This window comes from Musa acuminata, chromosome BXJ3-5 (assembly GCF_036884655.1).
Source record: "Musa acuminata AAA Group cultivar baxijiao chromosome BXJ3-5, Cavendish_Baxijiao_AAA, whole genome shotgun sequence".
NCBI classification, from domain to species: domain Eukaryota; kingdom Viridiplantae; phylum Streptophyta; class Magnoliopsida; order Zingiberales; family Musaceae; genus Musa; species Musa acuminata.
This window is the reverse complement of record NC_088353.1, coordinates 38,043,546-38,066,043: the sequence shown is the minus strand read 5'-3', so window position 1 is coordinate 38,066,043 and position 22,498 is coordinate 38,043,546. Positions and strand designations below refer to the sequence as shown.

At 34.9% G+C, this 22,498-nt stretch overlaps 2 protein-coding genes across 3 annotated transcripts; one reads left to right on the top strand and one right to left on the bottom strand.

The window, feature by feature from the left end:
* The first annotated feature begins 8,608 nt into the window (after positions 1-8,608).
* Positions 8,609-11,026, top strand: LOC103985664 (photosystem II reaction center PSB28 protein, chloroplastic-like). Its single transcript, XM_009403431.3, has 2 exons — positions 8,609-8,805; positions 10,466-11,026. Exons 1-2 carry the CDS (start codon positions 8,730-8,732, stop codon positions 10,939-10,941), a joined length of 552 nt encoding a protein of 183 aa, XP_009401706.2. The 5' UTR covers positions 8,609-8,729; the 3' UTR covers positions 10,942-11,026.
* Positions 11,027-11,610: 584 nt separating this feature from the next.
* LOC135638829 (uncharacterized) lies at positions 11,611-16,904 on the bottom strand. 2 transcript variants are annotated; one of them, XR_010496736.1, is made up of 10 exons: positions 16,372-16,904; positions 15,303-15,515; positions 15,004-15,204; positions 14,536-14,643; positions 14,262-14,399; positions 13,906-14,157; positions 13,448-13,768; positions 13,178-13,345; positions 11,878-11,925; positions 11,611-11,763 (listed from the first exon to the last, which is right to left on the bottom strand). XR_010496736.1 is itself a non-coding variant. In XM_065152291.1 (9 exons), exons 1-8 carry the CDS (start codon positions 16,849-16,851, stop codon positions 13,181-13,183), a joined length of 1,878 nt encoding a protein of 625 aa, XP_065008363.1. In that variant the 5' UTR covers positions 16,852-16,904; the 3' UTR covers positions 12,525-12,822; positions 13,178-13,180. The 2 variants fall into 2 exon arrangements, 1 of the variants encoding a protein (XP_065008363.1); XM_065152291.1 differs by lacking the exons at positions 11,611-11,763; positions 11,878-11,925 and adding an exon at positions 12,525-12,822.
* Positions 16,905-22,498: the final 5,594 nt, after the last annotated feature.

Here is a 22,498-nt window from a genome sequence, read left to right as displayed (position 1 = left end):
CCGTATACTTTATAACATGACTATCTATGACTACAAAAGGATTTAATGAAATTTGGATAATAATAGACAAACTCACTAAATTTATCAATTTTTTTCTTGTTTACAAGTAGTATTTATTGGATAAATTGATAAGTTTATATATTAAAAAAATCATTTGATATCCTAGGGTGTCATTTAATATTATTTATGATAGAGGCCCAATGATCACCTTTATATCCTGGGGAAGCTTGCAGAAGTCCTTAGGTACACAATTTAAGTTTAGTATAACTTTCAATCCTTAAACGGATAGTTAATATGAGAGAACAATACAAACTGTTGAAGATCTCTTCAAGAGCTTGTTTACTAAATTTTGGTAGTAGTTATGATATATATTTACACTTGATTGAATTTACTTTGAATAATAGCTACCACTTTAATATATAGTGGGCCTTATTTGAAGCTCTTCACGAGAAAACGCGTAATTTACCTGTCTATCGAGATAATGTGAGAGAATGAAAACTTTTAGGACCTTAATTAATTTAAAAGGATGTTGATAATATTTGAATAACATGTTAGGATCAAGAGCAGCACTAGGAGGGGTGAATTAGTACAACAAAAAAAAAATCATCGATTTTATAAATTTTTCATTTGTTAAAAACCAATTTCAGAAAATACTTGATTTTAGAGTAAATGAACTAGCAATTAACTTAGAAAGTAATGACAGTAATGAAAAGCAGAATGGAAATGAGCACATCAAAATTTATAGTGGTTCGATCGTTATGATATACATTCACTTCTAATTCCTCCTCCATCGAGGTCACCGGCATCCACTAATGGTCTTCCTTCAATAGGCGAAGACCAACCACCTCTTTATAGTGCTTTCTTCTTTTCATAGGTTTAGGAGATAACCCTTATAAGTCACTCTTTTACAAGTATTCCCCCACACACATCTCTTAGGACTAACTCTAAGCACTAGGAGGAGGGGAATTCAAAGTTTTGGCAGAGTTTACTCAGTTTTTTCCTCAAGAATTTTTGTTCCTTTTTTGCCCAAGTGGGGTATTTATAGGCCCCAAATGGTTTCAAAAATGGAGCCAAAATTTTAAATTTTTTAGTCTTTTGGGTACGGACGGTACCACAGCTTGCAGCATGACACTAAGCGGTACCATCACCTAGTCTAGGTAGTACCATCATCCAGTCTAACGGTACCATTGCTTGATAACCTCGAAGATCGAGTTTTTCAAGTTTTCTAACTCACAAGCAGTGCCACCACCTGACCCAACATTTGGGTAATATGCCTCCCAATGAGCCCAAATCACTCTCAATTTAGGCCCAATTGGCTCCTAATTGAGTGAGCATTATTTTACCCTAATACTAACTCAATTAGACCTAAACTAACTCGATCTAGGTAAATTATTACAAAATACTTAATCATATGTTCTCCGGTATGTTATTGATTCTTCCGGCGTTTTGTTTGATCATTCGATGCATGATTCTCTCCTTTGGTGTATTGTCCAATTAGCATGTTGACTCTCACAACTTCCGATTTCCTTGGTGCAATGTTTGATCCTTCAATTCAATGCTCGAATTCATGGCATGAAGCCTTCTGTCGACACATCGACTGATCCTCCAACCCGTATCCATTCTTCTGACATGTTCTACTCCGGCCCAATATGATTCTTTTTGCTTTAATCAATTTGCCTCTCATTGATCGAAGCTAGTTCTATATCACTCAAAACGTAGATTAGATCACAAACTCATCAATTGATTTTATCATCAAAATCCGAGATTCAACATAACACACCATATATTATTAATAATCAAGAGCCAATTAAAATTTTATGCAAATCATTGGTGAAAGTGTCACCAACTAGGGGAATCATGAAGTTTCGACAAATGGGGAAAGTTTCTAGATTTATTGGCTCATTTGAGATCTTATAGAAGGTTAGAATTAGTGATATATAAATTGACATCGCCCCTAGCTTTTGTTGGCAATGATGATGTATTTTATATCTTTATGCTCTGGATATACATCAAGGATTTAAAATATATTATATCTTATCAATCTCTATAGTTTAGAAATAATACTACATTTATAGAGTAATCAATCTAGATCTTAGAAAGGAAAGAATATATTTTGACGAACAAGGTTATAACCTTAGTAAAGATCCATTAGTAGCACCATTCGATAGCATGAGATAGAAAAAAAATATGAGAGAGCATTATCATCATATATTTCTTAAGATAAACTAAATTTAGGAACCAAACTTCCATTAAAAGGGGAGAAATATAATCAACTCCCCTAATTGTATCTTGATTTTCTAATTTTCTTTCTTACTAATAAATTTTAGGATAGGAATATTTGATATTTTTAGTTTAGTGATATTTTTTTATTAGTAAATTTAAAAAATAAATATAAATAAATATAAAAAATCATAAATAAAGGTTACATTTTGGGGAGGGCTCACATTTTCCTATTTAAAGAGAAGGATTCCTCTTCTTCGTTTCTTATCCAATCTAGAAACAAGAGAAAGAATAAGAGTTGCATTCTATTAAGGAGAGAGATTCTCTTACATTTTCTGAAAATAAAAGTTTTATTTTTTAATTATTTAAAGTTTTAATATCTAGATTTAGATTTAAAATATATAGTAGTTATTTTATATCATTTATGTTATTTTTAGTTTTTCTAGATAATTTACTTGTCTTATACGATGCTAGTTGTTGAAGTGTTACTTTATTTCTTTCAGGTTTTATATAAAAATTAATTAATTAAAATAATAATTTATTTCTTTAAAATATAATTTTATCATTTAGTCTAATACTATTAGTTTAATTACAATGATTTGATCTACATAAATCTGATTAATTATTTGATATTGAATTAATGGAGGATTAGTTAGATTTAGGCTTGATTCATCCTATAGGCTTGGTCTAGTTCGTAAGCTAGACCTCTAGCCTATAGGGCCCAACAAGCAAGCTTGGTCTAACTTGTCATCCTTACCCAACTTTCAATCCAACCCACTATCGTTTACCTATTTGTTTTGACATACTTATGTGGTGTATGTAACTAGTACATGACCCAACCTAATCCAATGCAGCCTAATCTAACACTTTTTTCTTTACTTGATTGAATTAAATCAGGTTGACTAATTTAAATTAATTTATTATGAATTGAGTTGATTAGTTTGAGTTTGTTTAACTTAAAATAAATCAAATCAAAATCAAATTATAATAGTCCATAATGGTTCTAGACTATTTACATGAGGCTTAGAAGCCGATCCAATTGGATTCTAGCTAAATCGAGTCCAATTTAAGTCAATTTGATCGATTGAGCTAGGATTCATGTTAATTGAGGACTAATTAATATTTTTAAATATTAATGAAGGAAAGGATAATTTAGGATGTTCTAATATGATTATTTTATTTCGAAATAGATATATGAAATGATTGTGTTTCCTTATAAACGATAAAAAGAGTGATTCTCTTCAAGGATTAGCGAGTCGTTAGATGTGACTATTGGACGATTTCTTCGATCATTATTGGGGGGAACATATCCCCAATTTGGTGGGTGAGTGATATACTCATTCTGTAGGATAAAGCATTTCTATCTACTGTTGGGTAAGTGCTTCATCAAGTATTTGATATATGTCAATGAGATGAGTATTGTTGACTTTATAAATATATATTTATGGGTTATGGCCTATTTTAGCCTCTATGGTTTTGGCCCTGGACATCTTAAACCCTTATGATTTACTTGTATCTAAAATAATCCATATATTTTAAAAAACGTAGCATATAAACCCATTATGTTAAGTTTTAGTTAACAAACATTAAAGTCTACTTATATTGTATACTAACTTATAATAAATTATTAATAATAACACATGTAATTTAGCATTAAGGTCTATTTTAAGCACGTATGGTTTACTTGTATCTAAAATAACTCTTATACTATCAAAAATATAGCATATAAGCCCCTTCCGTCAAGTCTAAGTTAACATACATTAGAGTTTGCTTACGTAGCACATTAGCTCGTAATAAACTATTAATATAATAACATGTGTAATTAAAGTTTAAGAAAAACTAAGACCTCTATCAATGGTAAGAGGAGGCGTCATCATGAAAGTGACTATTGACAGTAGCACCGAGCCGCTATTGCCTAGTAGGGTGTCATACACACATAGCCTCTCCCGTATTGACAATGAGCTCAAGAGCTTTCGGTCCTGAATTAAGTAGATGTGCATTGACCAGTCTAAAACTAGGTATGCAATGATCTCCTGATCCCTCTTCCTCCTCTTGGGTGTCTTTGTCCCCACTCGTTGTGCCTATGATGTGGTGGTCTAACTCTCCCCATCGCCTCTAGCCTCTTATACCTCTGCCTCTATGATTTCTTTCATCGCTTCTTTTTCTTTAACAAGCTGGTCGGGGAGAGTGAGTGGGTGCGAAGGGCTACATGGACTAGCTTAACTGCTCCTTCTGTCTACTCTCTTTCTTTGTGATGTCATACTTCACGGGGGAGGTGACTTACAAGGTATGGTGGTACCATCGGGATTTGAGTGGTTATTGTTCATGGTGGCATGTACTAAAGAGCTAGTGAGTGACATCCGATAGATTCAGCTCGCCAACTCCAAGGTGCATGCCACCATAGCACTTATTGCCACCACGAACGACACATGCTTCGATCCTGATGAATACCACAATACCTTGTAAGCCACCTCCCCCACGAAACATGACATCTTAAAGATGGAGAGTAGGTGGAAGTAGCGGTTGAGTTGGTCCATGTAGCCCTCTCGTACCTGCTTACTCTCCCCAACCAACTTATCGAGGAAGAGGAAGTGACGGAGGTCATAATGGTGGATGAAGGCAGAAAGGCAGAGGTAAGAGAGGCCAGAAGTGGAGGTGAGAGAGAGTTGGACCACTACATCGTATGCGCGATAAGTGGGGGCATAGGAGAAGACAAAATGGGAGGTGATGGGGACAAATATACCCAAGAGGAGGAAGAGGGACTAGGAGACCATTACATATGCCTAGTATCGAATTGGTCAACGCATGTCCACCTGAGGCAAGACTGAAAGCTCCTAAGCTTATCGTCAACGTGAGAGAGACTACGTGCATACAATGCCCTACTAAGTAGTAGCGACTCGATGTTGCTGTTGGTGGTCACTACCATGATGATGCCTCCTCTCGCTATTGATGGGGTCTTAGTTTTTTTTATCTTAAATTACATGTGTAATTATATTAATGTTTATTGTGAGTTAGTATGCTACGTAAGTAGACTCTAATGTTTGTTAACTGAAATTTAATGGCAGGGGGTTATATGTTATGTTTTTAAAAATATAGGAGATTTATTTTAGACATGAGCAAAACCATGTAAGCAGATTTATTTAAGAAGTCCATGAGCAAAACCATATGAGCTAAAACGAACCTTAACCCTAAATTATACATGTCATTATATTAATGTTTTATTCTGAGTTAGCAAGCCATGTAAGCAGACTCTAACGTATATTAACTCATACTTGATATGAGAGGCTTATATGCTACGTTTTTTAAAAATATATGAGTTATTTTAGACATAAATAAATCATATGGGTTTAATATGACCAAAATCATAGGGGTTAAAATGGACTTTAACCCTATATTTATTTATATATATTTTGGTGTTGATTTATAGGGGTTCTTACTTAATATGTTACCAAAATTATTTTATATTATATTATTTTTAATTTTTAGAGCAATCTTCTAATAACACTAAATCAGATTCAAGTAGAGAGCAAATATTCATATATCTCTAGTTAGAACTAGTTAGATTTAACAACATTTATGCTAGATAATAAAGCCTATAGGTACTTATTTGACTTTTATTTTTATGAACAAATGAATTATAATAGATAATTATAATTTATATTTCTTAATAAAGTGATGTTGATATTTTGTTGTTGATGTTACTTATGGAAAGATATTGTAACTCTTTTTTTATAAAAAATCTAGGATATAACAAGTTTAGAGGAACATTATCAATCCAATGATAATTAACATTATTTGTGGAAACACTTCAACCATCCAATGTTAGAGGATAGCCTAATAGAAGTAATTAGATTATATATGTTCCATAAATTCTAAGAAAAAACCTTTTAGTTTGAGGGTATTAGGGGTGAACAATATCATATTTAGCCCTTAAGATTTTCATCCAAAGGATATTACAATTATTAAGGAAAAGGAGAATACGTTTAACACTATATTTAACACACAAGGTTCTCTTTATATGTGTCATCCAATTAAGTTATTTTTTTTAGAATACCTATCATTATTCTAAAAGAATTCATATAAAGTTTCTTCATTCGATGTATCATTTTAGAAATTTTGATATTTATATGGATATGATTAGAGAGTTTAGGATTAAGTTAATAAAGATCACATTTACGGAGATTGTTCCTTTTAAGTCGTCCCTTAATCTTACTTATAGGTTTATCTATAAGAGAATTCTAGAATATAAGGGAAAAATAACCATAGGTAATGTAATAAAGAAGCTAAAGTATTTCATTGGCTAATAGTCTTTTTTTATGACATAAAGAATTACTCGTTGTGTTTATCTTGGAAGGACAATTATAATAGAAAAAGAGTTTAGATTTATCCTTATTGATTGACAATCTAGTTAACTCGGTATAAGACCTAAGAGTCTAGTTGAGAGCCCTACAAGTTTTTTTGGCAAGCTTTGAATGTCACAAAAATATCATCAACAATTATAAGATGAAAAATCCTAATTTCATAAATATTAAAAGTGGAGAATCTATCTATGCTTATTTGGGTTTTAGATAAATTTTATAAATTATGTTAAATAAGAATAATAAGTTAGGGCAACAACGATCCTTTACCTGATACCTCAATTGAGTTTTAAATAAAATTTTTATTTTGTTAAATAAATGGGTGCCCTTATGTTGAACAAGAATAAACAAGAAATATGTATAAACTCTCATTTGAGTTTTAAATAATTTTTTTAAAATATAGAAAGAGTTTCGTGTGAGTATTTAGGAACTCAAAACCTGGATACGTGATTCTATTTTCAACATTCATATCATGATTAGCATAAACAAAGAAAAAAAAAATAATGCATCATGGATGGGCCACAATTAGAGTAGTGAGTGATGGAGGTACGAGGAGGAAGCGAACATTGTTTGAGCAATCGATACGAAAAACAGGAGGAAAGGTGAATCTACTCATCATCTTTATTCAAAAAATATTCTTCTAAAGAAGGAAAAAAATTCATGATAAAAATTAAGGCAGAAACTAAAAAAGTTTCTTTTAATTCCCGCTGCTATTAATTCACTGAAAAATTTCTTCTTCAACTTCAACGAAATTTATTACCCTAAAAAAGATAACAAAGAAAAAGAGAAATTAAGGTGATATTTCCTGCATAGAAGCTTCTCATGTGAATTGGCAGTCAAGTCGCCATGTTCTGCTCCATTGTCATCAATGAAAGCAACCATGAGTCTCACTGTTGAAAAGTCTCTCGTTGATTTGATCAAAGAAATCACCATTTGGTGAACCACTTTTGTCCATCGAGAAGCACTGTGAATCTGCAAAACAGGTCAAAACTATGAGAATTAGTAGGTTGTTTATAGAAATTAGTCACTCACACCCCTCTAAATCCATTTTCAACGTGGAGGGCCTACGTTTGAACGGTAGTTTCATGAGCGATTCTGAGAGTTATGTTCTTTCATCAATCTTCCATAATGGTTCAGTGTGATGGAATTAATTATGTTCTTTGCTACTATCACACTGGAGTAACTAGATCATATTGATTGATGTGTTTCATTAAAAGAAGTAAAGAAACTGATGGACATACGGATATAGGCAGGAGATGCCTACATTGAGGTACTTCAATTTCCCTAATCAAATTAATCTTGGCCAAAAGAGTGCCTCTTAAGCTGGCTGTTGTACTCTTTTCTACATAAATATTCTATCTTTGGAGAAGAAATAAAATCTATGGATGTTTAAGTTAAAGTTGAAGAAACACTTGGCTGATCTATTATACAAAACTAATCATCCTCCACCAAAGACTGGTTTATGCCACTAATCATGGATATTAATTTTCATATTTATTTCAAGAGAAAAGTAACACGATTTGAAAGATATCATCATAACCAAGAAACATGATACATGTTATATAGTCCAGTAATGGTTTTCTTGTCGCCTGCTCAAAAGAACAAGGTACACAATTGAGCGCATACTAAGCCTACACACCACTATTTTGCCAGTGAACCTGATCTGACAATCCAACGCAATCTATGGAGCGTGGATTCTCTTGTCCACAGGTTGAATCTAAGTCAATAAATCTTGATTTTTTGGGGAGTTCTCAAGTTCTGGCCAACAATATTTTCCTATTGTTGCATGTATCAGATTTAGATTGGAAGGTTGGATCTTCCAAAGGTGTATGATGCTGAGAATCTGTGCAGATTCTCATGATACATAAGCGATTCCTTTGACTGGAGCATGATTTGAGCTGGGTTAGGCCAAACTTGCGATTGGATCAAATAATTTGGGTTCGACATGATAGATTTGGTTGGTTTGATGTCGGATGGCCCTCCATATCTGTTCAGGAACACGGGCGACATGGATGTGAACGACTCTCGTTGTTACACACCAGCACTCAAGCCGCTCTCTTTCCTATTTCACGAGGCTTTTCTGTTTCTCTCCTCTGCCTGCCTTCTCTCTCGTTGTTTGACTCCCCTCTCCGCCGTCGTCGACTCCTGAGGATGTCTGCGGTTCACTTTGTTGCTGTTTCTTCTTCGGCCATCTCCAAATGCCCCAAGAACCATCACTCCCTCCCAGGTCTCTCTCTCTCTCTCTCTCTCTCTCTCTCTGTGTGTGTGTGTGAAATATCAGCATTCGTTTTCTGGGCAATTGGTTCCTTTTTGAGCGTCGACAAAGTAGAAAGAAATTTGTTTTCCTTGTTCTTCCTGAATCTGTTCTGTTAGTTCTATGAATGTGTGCTTTTGGATAAATGCTCAGGGAGTGGTGGGTTGTGGTAAATTTTGATGCTACAGAGGGAGGTAAGAGAACGATGTGTGTGTACAAACTTTTTTCTTTCATTGTGATTCGATAATGCTACAGTGGGAGTAGGAAAGGAGAAATTTTATGTTGCTTATAAGATAAATAAACAATTTAGTGGGTGCAGTTTATAGATTTAACAATTTACAGGCTGCAAAAATCATACCAAAGTTGTTGTTCCACCCTCCCACTCTTCCTTTTCAATTAGTTCCTTCTACATTTCCTTAATCTGAACTTGTGATGCTCTGAAAGAGAGCTTTTCGAGTTATTATACCAAAAGTTATGAAGCAATTGTTTTTCATACAAGGTGTCAGAAATTTTCAAGTAATTATAACAATAAATATAATGAGATGCCTTGTTTTACAGGTTCTTTTTTTCTTCTAGTTTGTAGGGATAAAAGAAAGAATGATTGCCAAAGTGATATCCTCAAATACCCAGCCCTTCCTCTTGTATTAACTTCAGTATATCAAAGTGTTTGAATGAAAACACAAGCACCTGCAGTTCGATGTATTTTGCAGTAAAGGCACTCCTTGGTTTTGCTTAGTGTTAAAATCTCAGGCTTCTTGCTCCGAGTGCCAGATACTACACTCGAATGTCAAACTTTCAAGTGCTTATGAAGAGTACCATAATCTGCACATACATTCATTAGTATAAATGTAACTGAAGTTGCGTAGCTATGCATAGTTTTGACTAAGAAATGGATAAATTTAATTATTTTTGCAGTTTTTAAGTTGATAAATCTTAATCTTCATCTGGTGGTGCAGGATTTTCAGATGTCTTTCCTTTTCCCACTTCCCTTATATGATAGCATCATTGCTTTAACCTGAGCATCATCGCCTATACCTTAGATGAATATGAAATACCCTTCCTACTATACTAAAATCTGGTAGACTTAAATCAAAATTCTTATGTCCTGTTATTACCAGTAGTCGCACCACAAAATATTGGTCCATAAATTCCAATTTTTGTTGATCAGATTAAAATTGTACAGAATCTCTATAAGTTTTAATCCTTTTCTTGGTATACATTACTAGGAACAAACTTTCTTGGTTAGAAGCAAAATGGCCTTTCTATTTCTTCATGCCTTGCCGATCCAATTTGGCTACCAGTCTTCAAATCCCCAGCTTGTTAAATTTCTTTCTGAGCATGACCTTAGAGTACCAAGAAATTTTGGAAGAATCTTCTCAATAACTCTGGAAAGTAGCCATGGAGGTTCATGTATAGGAGGTCTTTATAATGGAAGCAGGTTGACAGTTACACCTGTATATTAACCGGCTTTTCCGTACTTGTGATGGTTGTTTATTATTCTATTAGTTGTACTGTTTAGTTGATTTTTGAATATAGATAGAATTCTTGGATAGCTTGGATAGATAGTGTGAAATATCTTATTCAAGTTTCCATTTAATCCTCTTTAGTTAATGAACTTTGTGATGTTTTACAGGCATAGCACCTCTCTCTACTGTTGCTCGTCCAATTTCTCATTCTGCTTTCTGTGGCATATCTTTAAGGATTCCTCCTCCAAAGGTGATTCCAAGAGGGGGGAATTCTTATAATTCAAGGGTGACTACGATGATGGTCAAGCCAGTGATTCAGTTCATCCAAGGAACTGATGAGCAGACTGTACCAGATGTGAGACTAACAAAATCGAGAGATGGTACAAACGGTGTCGCAATATTTAGTTTTGACCAACCTTCTGTTTTTGACTCATCAAGTGAACTCGGAGACATCACTGGATTCTTCATGATTGATGAGGAAGGTGTGCTCCAGTCAGTTGATGTGAGTGCCAAGTTTGTGAATGGAAAGCCTTCAAGAATCGAAGCCAAATATGTGATGCGGAGTCCCGGAGAATGGGATAGATTTATGAGGTTCATGGAGAGGTACTCTCAAGCCAATGGCTTACAATTTGTCAAAAAGTGAGGCTGCATACATCCTCCATTTTTCATAAATCTGACAAGCAGCTATATTTGAATTATACTATCTAATATTTCAAAGTTTTGTTCAATGATTTTTTTAATGTTTTCTCCTCAAAATTAATGTTACTAACATCAATTGCAAGATGTTGCTCAACATATCAGAGTGATTCCATCTCAATTTGAGTTTGTCTAAGAAAGCTAAGTTCTATTGTAGAATAATATAAACAGGTACATAAAATATGGTATGCTCTTTTTGTTGGTCAGAAACTTAATCTTTTCATGTATTGTCTCTACATCAAAGGTGATCTGTAAATGATAATTGTGGGTACTCTTACTGCTATGCTCTCTCATCAGTCGATAAAAGACTCTATCATCATAATGTTGGGCTACTTATGGATATGAAGCAAAATTGAGTCTACACCTGAGATAAAACATTCAATTTTGTCAAAGGCCATCTGGTCTTTAGGTCTTTTAGAAACCTAATGTTACTTTTCATTGTATCAGAATCACAGTATGTATGGCAATCAACAATCCTACTCTATTTTCTTGCAGTTCAGATATCTATTAATCTACATGATATTTTTGGACTCTCTAGAGCAGAAAATTTACTACAGATGAAGTGTGAATGTTCATCAGAAGATTACTACATCAAATGAATTCAGAGAACCAAATGTGCTGGAGTAGGATCTGGAATTCCTCATATTACGTGTTAAGTCTTAGAATCGATGTCATAGATTTTGTACAGAGGAAAAGACCCTCATCAGCTTCAAAAGAAGAAAGAAAAAACAAACATGAACACAAGCCCTCATATTCCTTCATCTCCTATCTGCAAAATCCAGAGATAAGCCTTCAAACTTCAACTAGTTTCTCGATTTGAACTTGATGAAATACAATTAAACAATTGTTATACTTTGCATTCATGTTACATCTATGTACTTACCATCTCTATCCCAAATTGAAGTTAAGCGCTGTTCCTGTTGGAATTGTTCTACAGAATTGTAATACACTTATCAGTTTTGTGTTTTCAAAAGAGAAATATATTTATTAAGTAGTAGAAACACAAAAGGAGCTCTGTAGATTAGAATGCAAAAAATGATACGGCCACTCCCCAATCCAAAAAAAATACCGATATAGTTATAGCTTAGTATATCTAGCTAGCCAATTAACAGTCTTATTCTTCAATTACATTTTGTACAACTTAAAAGAGTAGAGACTGTCTTATCTAACATCTTAATCAGTACCTTCGGATTTCACATGGATCATGTTGAACCTATCTTGTGCAGTCACCTGAAGATCATCTCTCATGACAGCAGTCTCACAAAACAATATATTCCAACTTTCGACCCACCCACATCCAGAAAAAAAAAAAAAAAAAAAAAAAACCAGCATTATTTCTTCAAAAAATCCAACACCATCAGACTTATTTGTCACGGTAAAACTATGACAGTTCAACTTTATACATCCAGTTTGAGGTATATACCACAGAACAAGTCGTTGGACTAAACCTTGCCTACAACTATCAAACCTTACCTACAGCTATCAAATTGACTTGTCAGTCAAGATAAGATAAGAATGGCAGATGGCAACTGTAGTCAGTTCATGATGCAAAAGACACTCAAATTTTAGGTTTTAGATATCTCAATCAGCATGCAGCCCTCACTTCACACATTCGCCTAACTTGAATTCTAAATGAATAAAGACAAATTGGTTTGTAGATGGAAAGCATTAATGTCTATCTTCTTATCCCAACGAGGACACTTTTAGTTAAGCCTGATGATGATGATTCTAAAATCGATGTTCATCAACAAATCCGACAATTTTTTTTTTCCGGAGTTGCCTTTCTATTAGTCTCCACATCAGGCAAGCAAGTTTCCATCCTGAAGAACTGTACAATAGGTGATGACTGTGGATCAGAGACTCGAAAATTAAAGCATGAGAATTATAAGAAATCAGTCACAAATAATAAATAATTAATTATGTAAAACATTTTCAACTTTTAGCAGGAATTTTTTATAGCGGGAATTGCTCAAAGGTTTCCCAACCAAATTAACAGAAAAAAAGAATAACGGATACCAACAATTAATTTACACAATGAAAAAAGAGGAGGATTTGAAAATAAATCTGTTGGATACTAGAAAGAGCATACTCCATATTATAAGCAATTGGCACACTTAATGACAACCCCAAGGGTAAAGATTATACATCTCTTCAAAAAATACATGGAAAGGGAAGAAAAGTACCTCTCATTTCTCTTCCTCGGAATCAGACTTTGCAAAAACAGGCTCTGGTTGAGTTTCTGCATATGCAGGGGCAATGAATTTAGGATCCTTTGCAGCAGCATCAGCATATTTAAGAATTGCCTCTCTTGGATCTTCATCCATCCAGGTTTCTTTGATTAAACCACCTTGCTGCAATGATAATTATTAAAACTTGATACATGCAACAAGAACAAGGATAACAAGTAAAAGAAATAAAATAACAGAAATGGTGTTTAACCAAATAACGCATGCCTTCAAAAGGTACTGAGTCAACAAACTGCCTTTGGTCACTCCAACTCTTCCACCAAATCCTGGACCAGTGACAGGAAGTTCAGGCTTGTGTGACTTCATGGGATCTTTTAATGCTTTTTCTCTTAGCCGTTTGCGGCTGGGAGCATCTCTAAATAATGGTAACGCATGTGGGTTGTGAATAACTGGCTGCACCTCGAAATCATCAACAGACTTTTTCCTTGGAGCTCGTCCAACACATACAAGTGCTCCTCTCTGACTTACAGATGAATCATACAGAATATGCGTTCCACCCTCTTTCTTGTCCCCCACTGTTGCAAAAACCTTCAGAAACCACAGCCAACAGCATCATACAATAGTATATTCACAAAACCCTCTCTAAAACAATTAATTTAAGAAATATACAGTCAGATATAGATAATTGCATTTAACAACCACAAAGATTAGAACCAAAAACAAACCTGGTTAATCTTCGGATGCCAAGTACAACGTATAACACTGTATGTTGGAGATATCCCCACCTGTGATACAAGCTCTAGTTTCCTTCGGTCAAAAAAGAACAGTAAACCGCCAGATGTGCCTTCTTTTTCAACAGATGTTCCAGTGAAAATTAATTGCTCATCAGGACTAAATGCAGCATTTGTCTGAGCATAATGGTTTGGAAGATCTGCAAATACTTTAATAGGTGTTCGCATTTGGCGCAGATCCCATATCTATTCAAACATCCAATTATTTAGCTAAACTTTTGCAAAATATAAATGAAAAGTAAAAAAAAATCATCAACTATGGATTGATCTGAATAATAATGTAACATCACCTTCAGTGTACTATCCATGCTTCTCGACAGAAGTACCTGCCCGTCCGTGGAAAACTTAAGCCCAGTAATATCATCACTATGCGCATCGCCAACATGAATATCTGGTCTGCTTCCCCATCCTGGCTTTATGCTCCATAGCTGCAAGAGAAAGCAACTCCATTAGAAACACTAACAGTTTAAAAGAGATGCAATTGAAGCCCCACAAAGTTCGAAGGATAAAAAGATGAAGTTCTATAAAAAATGTTGGCTGACCCCAATTGAACTGCCTTTCTACCTGTATTGATCCATCGCCAATGCCACCAACAATACGTTTGCCATCATGATCCCAAGCACATGCAGTAACTGGAATTCTTAATGGTCTGGCAAGTTTGGGTTTTATCACCTGCAAATAAAAGAGCTTCTTAGATTGGTCATAAAACATCTTACAAACCAAACTATACTGTCATGATCAAGCACATGCTCAAGATATAATTATAATATTTCAAACTTCTAAGAATTGATAACAACAATAAAGACAATTCCTGAATTTGAAACTATGACTTGTTTACAAAAAAGCATTTCATCAAAGTATGAGGTACTAATCGTGGAAATTGTTCCATATTACAGTTGTAGCAAACTCTTTGGATGTCTGAGAAAAACACACTGAATATTGTTCTTTGAGATCACAAGGCAAGAACAAAGATCAATTGAATTCTTGTTTTTTGCCTGCTACAAATGTAAATGTAAAAAGAGGAACATAGACCTGCTTTTGACTTTTGAAGTCGGCAACATCCCAAATACGCAAGGATCCATCTTCTGAAGAAGTCAAAATAGTCTCCTTTGATTTTGGGTTCCATTCTCCACCAGTCAATCCTGATATATGCCCCTTGGTGTTCTTCAAGTCACGTATATACATGTCTCCCTTTATAAACTCACCCAAGGTAAGCCCATCTCGGTCATAGATCTGACATACAGGTTATATTTCTTGTCAAAGAAGGGCTGTATATTTTAAATATCCCCAAAAGTGGTCTGATTGCTTTGTAGATTAAGGACAGAATCTACCTTAGCCTGTGCAGAACCTGTTACACACAAAAAACGATCTGAGGTTGGACTCCAACTTAAACTTCGGACTTGATGTCCCTCAAATGGCTCCAGTTGTCTGAAAGATTGCAACTTGGAATTCATTCCTTGGAAGTCATACATGCGGACGGTATAATCATAGCTACCAGTGAGGACTCTTGATCCTGAATGATCAACAGCAAGAGCTGAGACAACCTACAGAAAAAAGAAATAATTAGTCAGGCACTAAAACATGTATGGATTGAAGCCATAACAAAAGCTTAGCTTCACAGGAATAATCTTGCAATTTATTTTGAAATCTAATTGCTAAAAAGACTCTAGCATACAGACACTAACGAAGCCATCATTTAGAATATTCATATTCTACTAGCACAATATTCTTATTCTTTTAAAAAAGCTTGACTAAGAAAACATGATATATGACTCATTGACTCATCAGTGTTGAACTTATGAAAGGTTTAAATGAGAATCAACATGGGAACTAATTTAGCAATAAAAAAACAATGATTATACAGAGCGGACGATTTGAATGTGTTCTTTAATGAATATTGTCAAACAATGACTTTATTTGACCTTTCTACTCCATGGTAGGCATAAACAAAAGATAACGGGGAAAATCATCAGATTTTTTTTGAATAAGCAACAGATAGCACAGGAAAAGCCAAACAAAGCATATTATATCACAAACACAAGGAGTTGTTTCTTATAAGGACTGCATATTGGTACTCCAAGTGATGCTAATAAAAATCCTTTAAAGTGTGTGTACCGCTTTCTCGTTATTGCAATTTTCTTCCCAGAAGCTGAGAAAATATGTGCATAATGTTCTATTAATTTTCGATTATAACCCAATTCTCTGGTTAAGCTAAAAAACAGTGTATAATTTGCTGTCAATAGGCAGGCAAAGATGTTGAGACTCTTGGCACAGCCAGAAAATATTATTTGATTTGTAGCTAAGACTTTCTTTTGGTTTATGCTTTAGGATCTTCTTGCAAGATATTTCTCAAAAGAAGAAATGCGAACGAAGAAGAAGCTACAAAGAGTAAAACCATACCTTAGTATGCCCTTTGAGGACGATCTCGTTACTGAGGGGAATCCGAGGCAAATCCTCCATATCGCCATCCAATTCGGACGACTCCGACTCATCATCCGAATCATTTTGCTCCGAGGACGACGGTGGGGGCCGCGGTGGCCCGATTATCAACCCGTCATCCCCCTCCTCCGACCCCGCTGCCATCGGCGGCGGCGGCGGCGGAGGCCCGATCATGGTGCCGTCATCCTCGTCCTCCGCCGAAACCCTGGACTCATCCGCGGCGCGGCTTGAACCAGCCCTTCCAGGCTCGAAAACCTCTCTGCGGGGGCCGTGGTCGGGCCGGGAGTCAGGGTTAGGGTTCGGGAAGGAGGCGGCAGGGTTAGCGGAAGAGGTGCTCCGGCGCGTGGCGGAGTGGGCGCCAGAGGTATGGGGTTGGGGCTTGGAGGGCTTCCCGAAGGAGAGCGGGAACTGAGCACGCATCGCCTCGTCCAAGTCCTCCATTTCCTGCTTCTCCCTCGTGTCGCACTCTTTCTGGAGGAGTCGGGGGAACGATGGTCCAATTTAGTTGCCCAGTTAGGATCCGGATCCGATAGCTTATTGCTTTGACGGTATCAATTTTAATTTAATCGTTATTTGAGAGTAATTGGCCACACAGTAGTTAAAAATATAAAAAAAAGAAAAAATAAATGTTTTATCGATGACATCTTACTTCCCTCTCTTTTAATGCCTCGAACGAACAAATGTGGCCTGGACTTTGTCTGTATTATAATCATACCTACCATATTCAGATTGCGCAGAATACATACATTTGATATTTTGTTTTTGATGAAACAAACAGCCTCTCAAAATAATCATACAAGTGGAGAACTCAAAGCTTAAGCGTGTCTTCCGTCTCCATGACTCCGGCGGCAGGCATGGGTTCTTCTCTACTCGCCGGACGTTACGGAACACAAAGATAATCATACAAGTGGAGAACTCAAAGCTCAAACGTGTCTTCCGTCTCCATGACTCCGGCGGTAGGCAGGGGTTCTTCTCTACTCGCCGGAGGTTACGGAACACAAAGATAAACATACAAGTGGAGAACTCAAAGCTTAAACGTGTCTTCCGTGTCCATGACTCCGGCGGCAGGCAGGGGTTCTTCTCTACTCGCCGGAGGTTACGGAACACAAAGATAATCATACAAGTGGAGAACTCAAAGCTCAAACGTGTCTTCCGTCTCCATGACTCCGGCGGCAGGCAGGGGTTCTTCTCTACTCGCCGGAGGTTACGGAACACAAAAAGAATCATACAAGTGGAGAACTCAAAGCTCAAACGTGTCTTCCGTCTCCATGACTCCGGCGGCAGGCAGGGGTTCTTCTCTACTCGCCGGAGGTTACGGAACACAAAGATGTGGAAGGCCATGCTTGCGCCCGTCATCGCACCACCGACGTCTGCAATCGAGGAGCTTCTCAAATGCAGGAGTACGGTAAGTTTTAGAACACATTTGAAATATAAAAATTAATATTTATGAAATTATTTTAAAATCATATTTGATCGGAATGTTATATTAAAAACATTTAAATACCAATGATATCTTAGAATAATATTACTATTTTAATATTTACGGGATATTAATATTATTTTTTAATTTTTAATGTACCCTATAATATTATCTAAAATTATAAGATTATCAATATATAATAGAATTTCTAATTCTCATCTCCTAATCCTCTCTCTCTCTCTCTATTTTCAGTGTCGTACATTTTCTCATAAATTTAAATTTTTATTTATTTATTTTTAAAGATTATTTTACATTCATTTATATGATTAATTTTCAATTTATTCTATATCTAGGCCATATTTTTTTAAAATATTACATATATTCATGTCTTTTATTTTATTTATTTATATATTAATTTAAATAAAAAAATATATATTTACTTTTAAAGAAATATTAAAAAATATTATTATAATAAAAATATTTAATAGACTTTTGAAATATAATTTTATCAAACAACACTTATAGCACATTTAAAACACAGTTTTCGTCTATTATGCACTCGATACTCGAAATATTTCATAACAATATATTTACTAAACTTTTTTTTTGAAATACATATTAAAAATACGTTGCCAAACACAACTTATAATCCTTATGCAATATAGTTAAGTTAGTTCATGACCATGAGACAATTATAACAAATTAAACTTAGACAAATTCTTTCCTGCATTCTTGATCTTTGAACCATGTTAAGAGCTGCCACTGAACCACATGATGGGAAAGAAGATGACGGATTAGTAAATGATGTAACGATGCGTAAAAGTCGAATTGATCACAGTTAATATGGTTAAGTAGCAATATGAAATTATATTATTAATCATCTTTCAATTACTTATTTATAATAGTAATCTATTTTTCTTTTTCACTCCGATGCAATAAAAAACTAGCTTAAACCAACCGATAAAACATAAGCTACTAATTTAATATGGAGATAATTATTTATAAATCTTTTTCGGTTATTTATAACCCCAAGTTAAGAAGTAGAGGAGAGAATTATCGCATAAAAACTAAGTGTAAAATTGAAAGAAAATAACCTCTTTTACTTATTAAGGTAAAGCCATAACAATGAGATTTGAAATAATGAAAATAGAAACATAAAAGAAAGCTTATGTGTATGTAAAAACATAAGTTATTTTTGGACAGTATATCGATGCTCTTGGTAGGCTGCGATCACTGTCGGTCTTCAGTCTTCTCCTTCTCTCTTTGTTGCTAGAACATCTTCCTAAGGTTTGGATAGTAGATAGTAGGTGTCGAAGACTTCACACAATAGCTATACAAAACCTTCGGGTAGAGCTTTGGGCCGCTGGAATGTGAAAATAAAGGTTGCTGTTGCATTGTAAAGGCATCACCAACCACTTCAATAATTCTTGCCTTGTCTTGAACCCTATTTCTTTAGGTATATTCTTCTCATACTCCAATATCCTAATTTAAGATCTTGCTTTAAGAAGACCATGATAAGTAGTAGTTGGTCTAGCAAGTCATCAATCTATAGTAGGAGTATCGGTTCTTTACCATGATCTTGTTTAAGGTATGATAGTCGATACACAAGCGCTAACCTTCATCTTTCTTTGGCACCATCACTATTGGTGAGTCATGAGGGGAATTACTCGGCTAAATGATATCACTCTCGATAAGCTTAGCAACTTATCTTTAGATTTCTTTACTTTTATCATCGAACTCCTGTACATGCTAAGATTCAACAAAGGGGCATTGGAGATAAGCTAGATTTCGTGCTTCATTACATGTCGTGGGGGAAGTTCATTGTGTTCTTCAAAGAGCTTAAGTACTTATTGATAAGCTATTGTAGGCCTTTATCTTTTATGATTTCATGGGCTGATGCTAAGGCTAATGTTTGTGTTGTTGCGGTAATCAGTTGGAAGATCAAGAGCTCAATCTTTCGGCATGCATTCACCATCCTCTTTACTTGAGCAATCATCACTTGGTCAATTAGCTGTCCACTTCAATCATTTTTATTGATGAACTTATTTTTGTCCTTCAAGAACATATATTATTGGGGGCAACAATGGTAGATGACTTCTTAGTCCCACAAATATAGACTCTCGAAAAAAACACTTAACATATATTGAGGGGCATTACCTCACATGTCACATCATCGATGTACTTATTAGTGATCATAAATTTGAATATGCACTAATGATCGATCCTCATCTTGATGTCTTTGTGGATCCACCCAGCGAATATGGCTTTAGATGAGAAGTGGTCTCTGGTCCAAGTATTTGTAGTAAGCTTATCGAGTTGAAATTCTTTTAGCTTTTGGTATCGACGATTATATTGATGGCCTCTTATTTCACTTGGACCTTGAGAGTAAATAATTTTTCTCAAACTTTTGGAATAGGGGTTGGATTTGAGTTTGTAGCTTTTAGTCTAGCCTTCAACGATAGATTTAGATCTAAGTGTAAAACTGATGCTAGTTTGATTTGATCATCTCCTATAGTAGCGATCGCCATACATCGATTTTGATTATTCTTCTTCCACTTCTTCGAAACGAGTTCAGGGTGAACCTTCCAACACATCTTTAATGTATGATCTACAATTTTATAGTAATTGCATAACAAATCTTTTTTTTTTTTTTTAAGATGTAGTTTTACTACTCTTGGTCTTATATTTTAAGCGCTTCCCTTTTGCCTTCTTCATATTCTTCTCGGTATAGGTTTGATTCTTTTTCTCAATTGTTACTATCATCATATTTACTGTTGTGAGTTTTGAAGAGGCCCAATTCTATGTTTATCTAGGCATGGAGGCTAGTGATGTATTTCATCGTTGTCGAGTGCTTGTCGAGGAAAATATGGAGTGTTATAGCTTTTTGTTGAAACTCGATAGTGTATTCTTACACGGATTGATCCCTTCCTTAGCATATGTAGTGTCACTTCCTCCATCTTCCTTCAATGTACTCCATAAGATAAAATTCATCTCGTATGAGCTTTTTGAATTATGTCCATGACATATCTTCATCATTGTTGGTTCAAAGATAAACTTTTTGTCAAACAAAAGTATATATGATAAACTTAAGTTGCAAGCATCACCCTATCCTCGATGTTATAGTCATATAGATCAAAATAAGTATTAAGTTGATCTATCCATTAGTCTAATACCTCAGTATTAATCTAACCGTCATAGGATAGTATGTCAATGCGAGCCTCGATGCGAAAGAGTCAAGTTCTTGCTGTGATGTTATATTCAATGTCTTTTTCATAGTTGCACATCTCGGATGGAGACGACTCTCTTCTTTGTCGTGACATTCTTTACTCTGTTATTCTTTGTTATAAGATTGTTTTAGGCTTGCATCTAACAAATGACGATCTCCATCTGTTGGGCTAGTACTATCATCTAGGCAATAAAGTTAGTCATGGCTGTTGGGTTATCGATCGTCATCCCATTAGTATTTCTTCTTTTGGGTGATCATGGCATGAACTCTAACTCTTGTAGCTCTTCACTTGACTTTTTGTATCCATGTCTCGTGATCACCATTCATAAGAACATTGCTATGATATTATCTGATCTGTATAAGGTTCGAGTTTGACAATCTAGTGATTCGTTACTATCTTTCGAATAAAAGTTTTGACGAATAAGACTTAAAAAACCAAGCATAAAATCGAAAGAAAATAACCTCGATTGTTTGTTAAGTTAAAATCATAACTACGAGACTTGAAATAATGAAGATAGAAGCGTGAAACAAAGCTTATAGGTGCATGAAAACTTAGGTTGTTTTTAGACAATATGTTAGTGTTATCGGCATGATGCTATCACTACTAGTCTTTGCTCTCCTCCTATATGTGCTATTAGAACCTCCTCCTAAGGTTTGGATGGATAGTAGACGTTGAGGACTTTTTACAATAGTTTGACGAAACTTTGGGGTAGAGATTTGAGATATTAGAATGTGAGGAATAAGGTTATAGTTAGAATAAGTTGGCTGCTGCAGAATTCTTCATCTTCTCTTTGCTGCTGTAAGGCTATAAAACTAGGGCCAATTACTAAAGGCTTTCATAATTTCTTTTAAATCTCGGCACACCCCTTGTTTTATAAGGAGAGGGGTATCCTAAATTCTTATGATTTAAGAAATTTCCTTATAAAGCACGATAATTAGGATTTTCCTTTTATGACTTTTTTTTGTGGGGCATGCACTCCCCTTGCTTAGTAGCTACCCTATTTGGATGATGAATAATCTTATCAAATCCTATTATGACTTAGTTGAGGTGAGAGGATTGTTGTTTCTTGGATTAGGGTTTTGTTTTGATTAAACAGGGTTGAATAGTATTGAGATCATTCTTGATGCATAAAATAATAATAAAAAATAATAGAATGAGATGACTCAAAGATCAAATAGTAGGAGGTTAGAAATAATTTTTGATATTTGTTATAATGATTTAATATTTTTAGGATTATATAGATCTTGTAATAACACTCAAGACACTATCTTCAAGGCCAATTGTATTAACCCAAGAGAGCTGATGGTAGGAGTGTACAAGCAAGCAAGGGTTGTGGGGAAGGAAAAAAAAATACAAATAAAAATATAGGGATTATGAATAGTAAATATTATTTTATTATTTTAAAAAAAATTATGAATAATAAATAAATTATGAATAGTCA

What these genes read in the sequence shown, in the direction of transcription:
- LOC103985664 (XM_009403431.3), top strand. Translation starts at nt 8,730, where the DNA reads ATGTCTGCGGTTCACTTTGTTGCTGTTTCTTCTTCGGCCATCTCCAAA. An exon ending in GAACCATCACTCCCTCCCAG is followed by an intron (nt 8,806 to 10,465) that starts GTCTCTCTCTCT and finishes GATGTTTTACAG; the next exon opens with GCATAGCACCTCTCTCTACT.
- LOC135638829 (XM_065152291.1), bottom strand. Translation starts at nt 16,851, where the DNA reads ATGGAGGACTTGGACGAGGCGATGCGTGCTCAGTTCCCGCTCTCCTTC. An exon ending in ACTTCAAAAGTCAAAAGCAG is followed by an intron (nt 14,644 to 15,003) that starts GTCTATGTTCCT and finishes TTTTATTTGCAG; the next exon opens with GTGATAAAACCCAAACTTGC. An exon ending in TGACTCAGTACCTTTTGAAG is followed by an intron (nt 13,346 to 13,447) that starts GCATGCGTTATT and finishes TTATCATTGCAG; the next exon opens with CAAGGTGGTTTAATCAAAGA.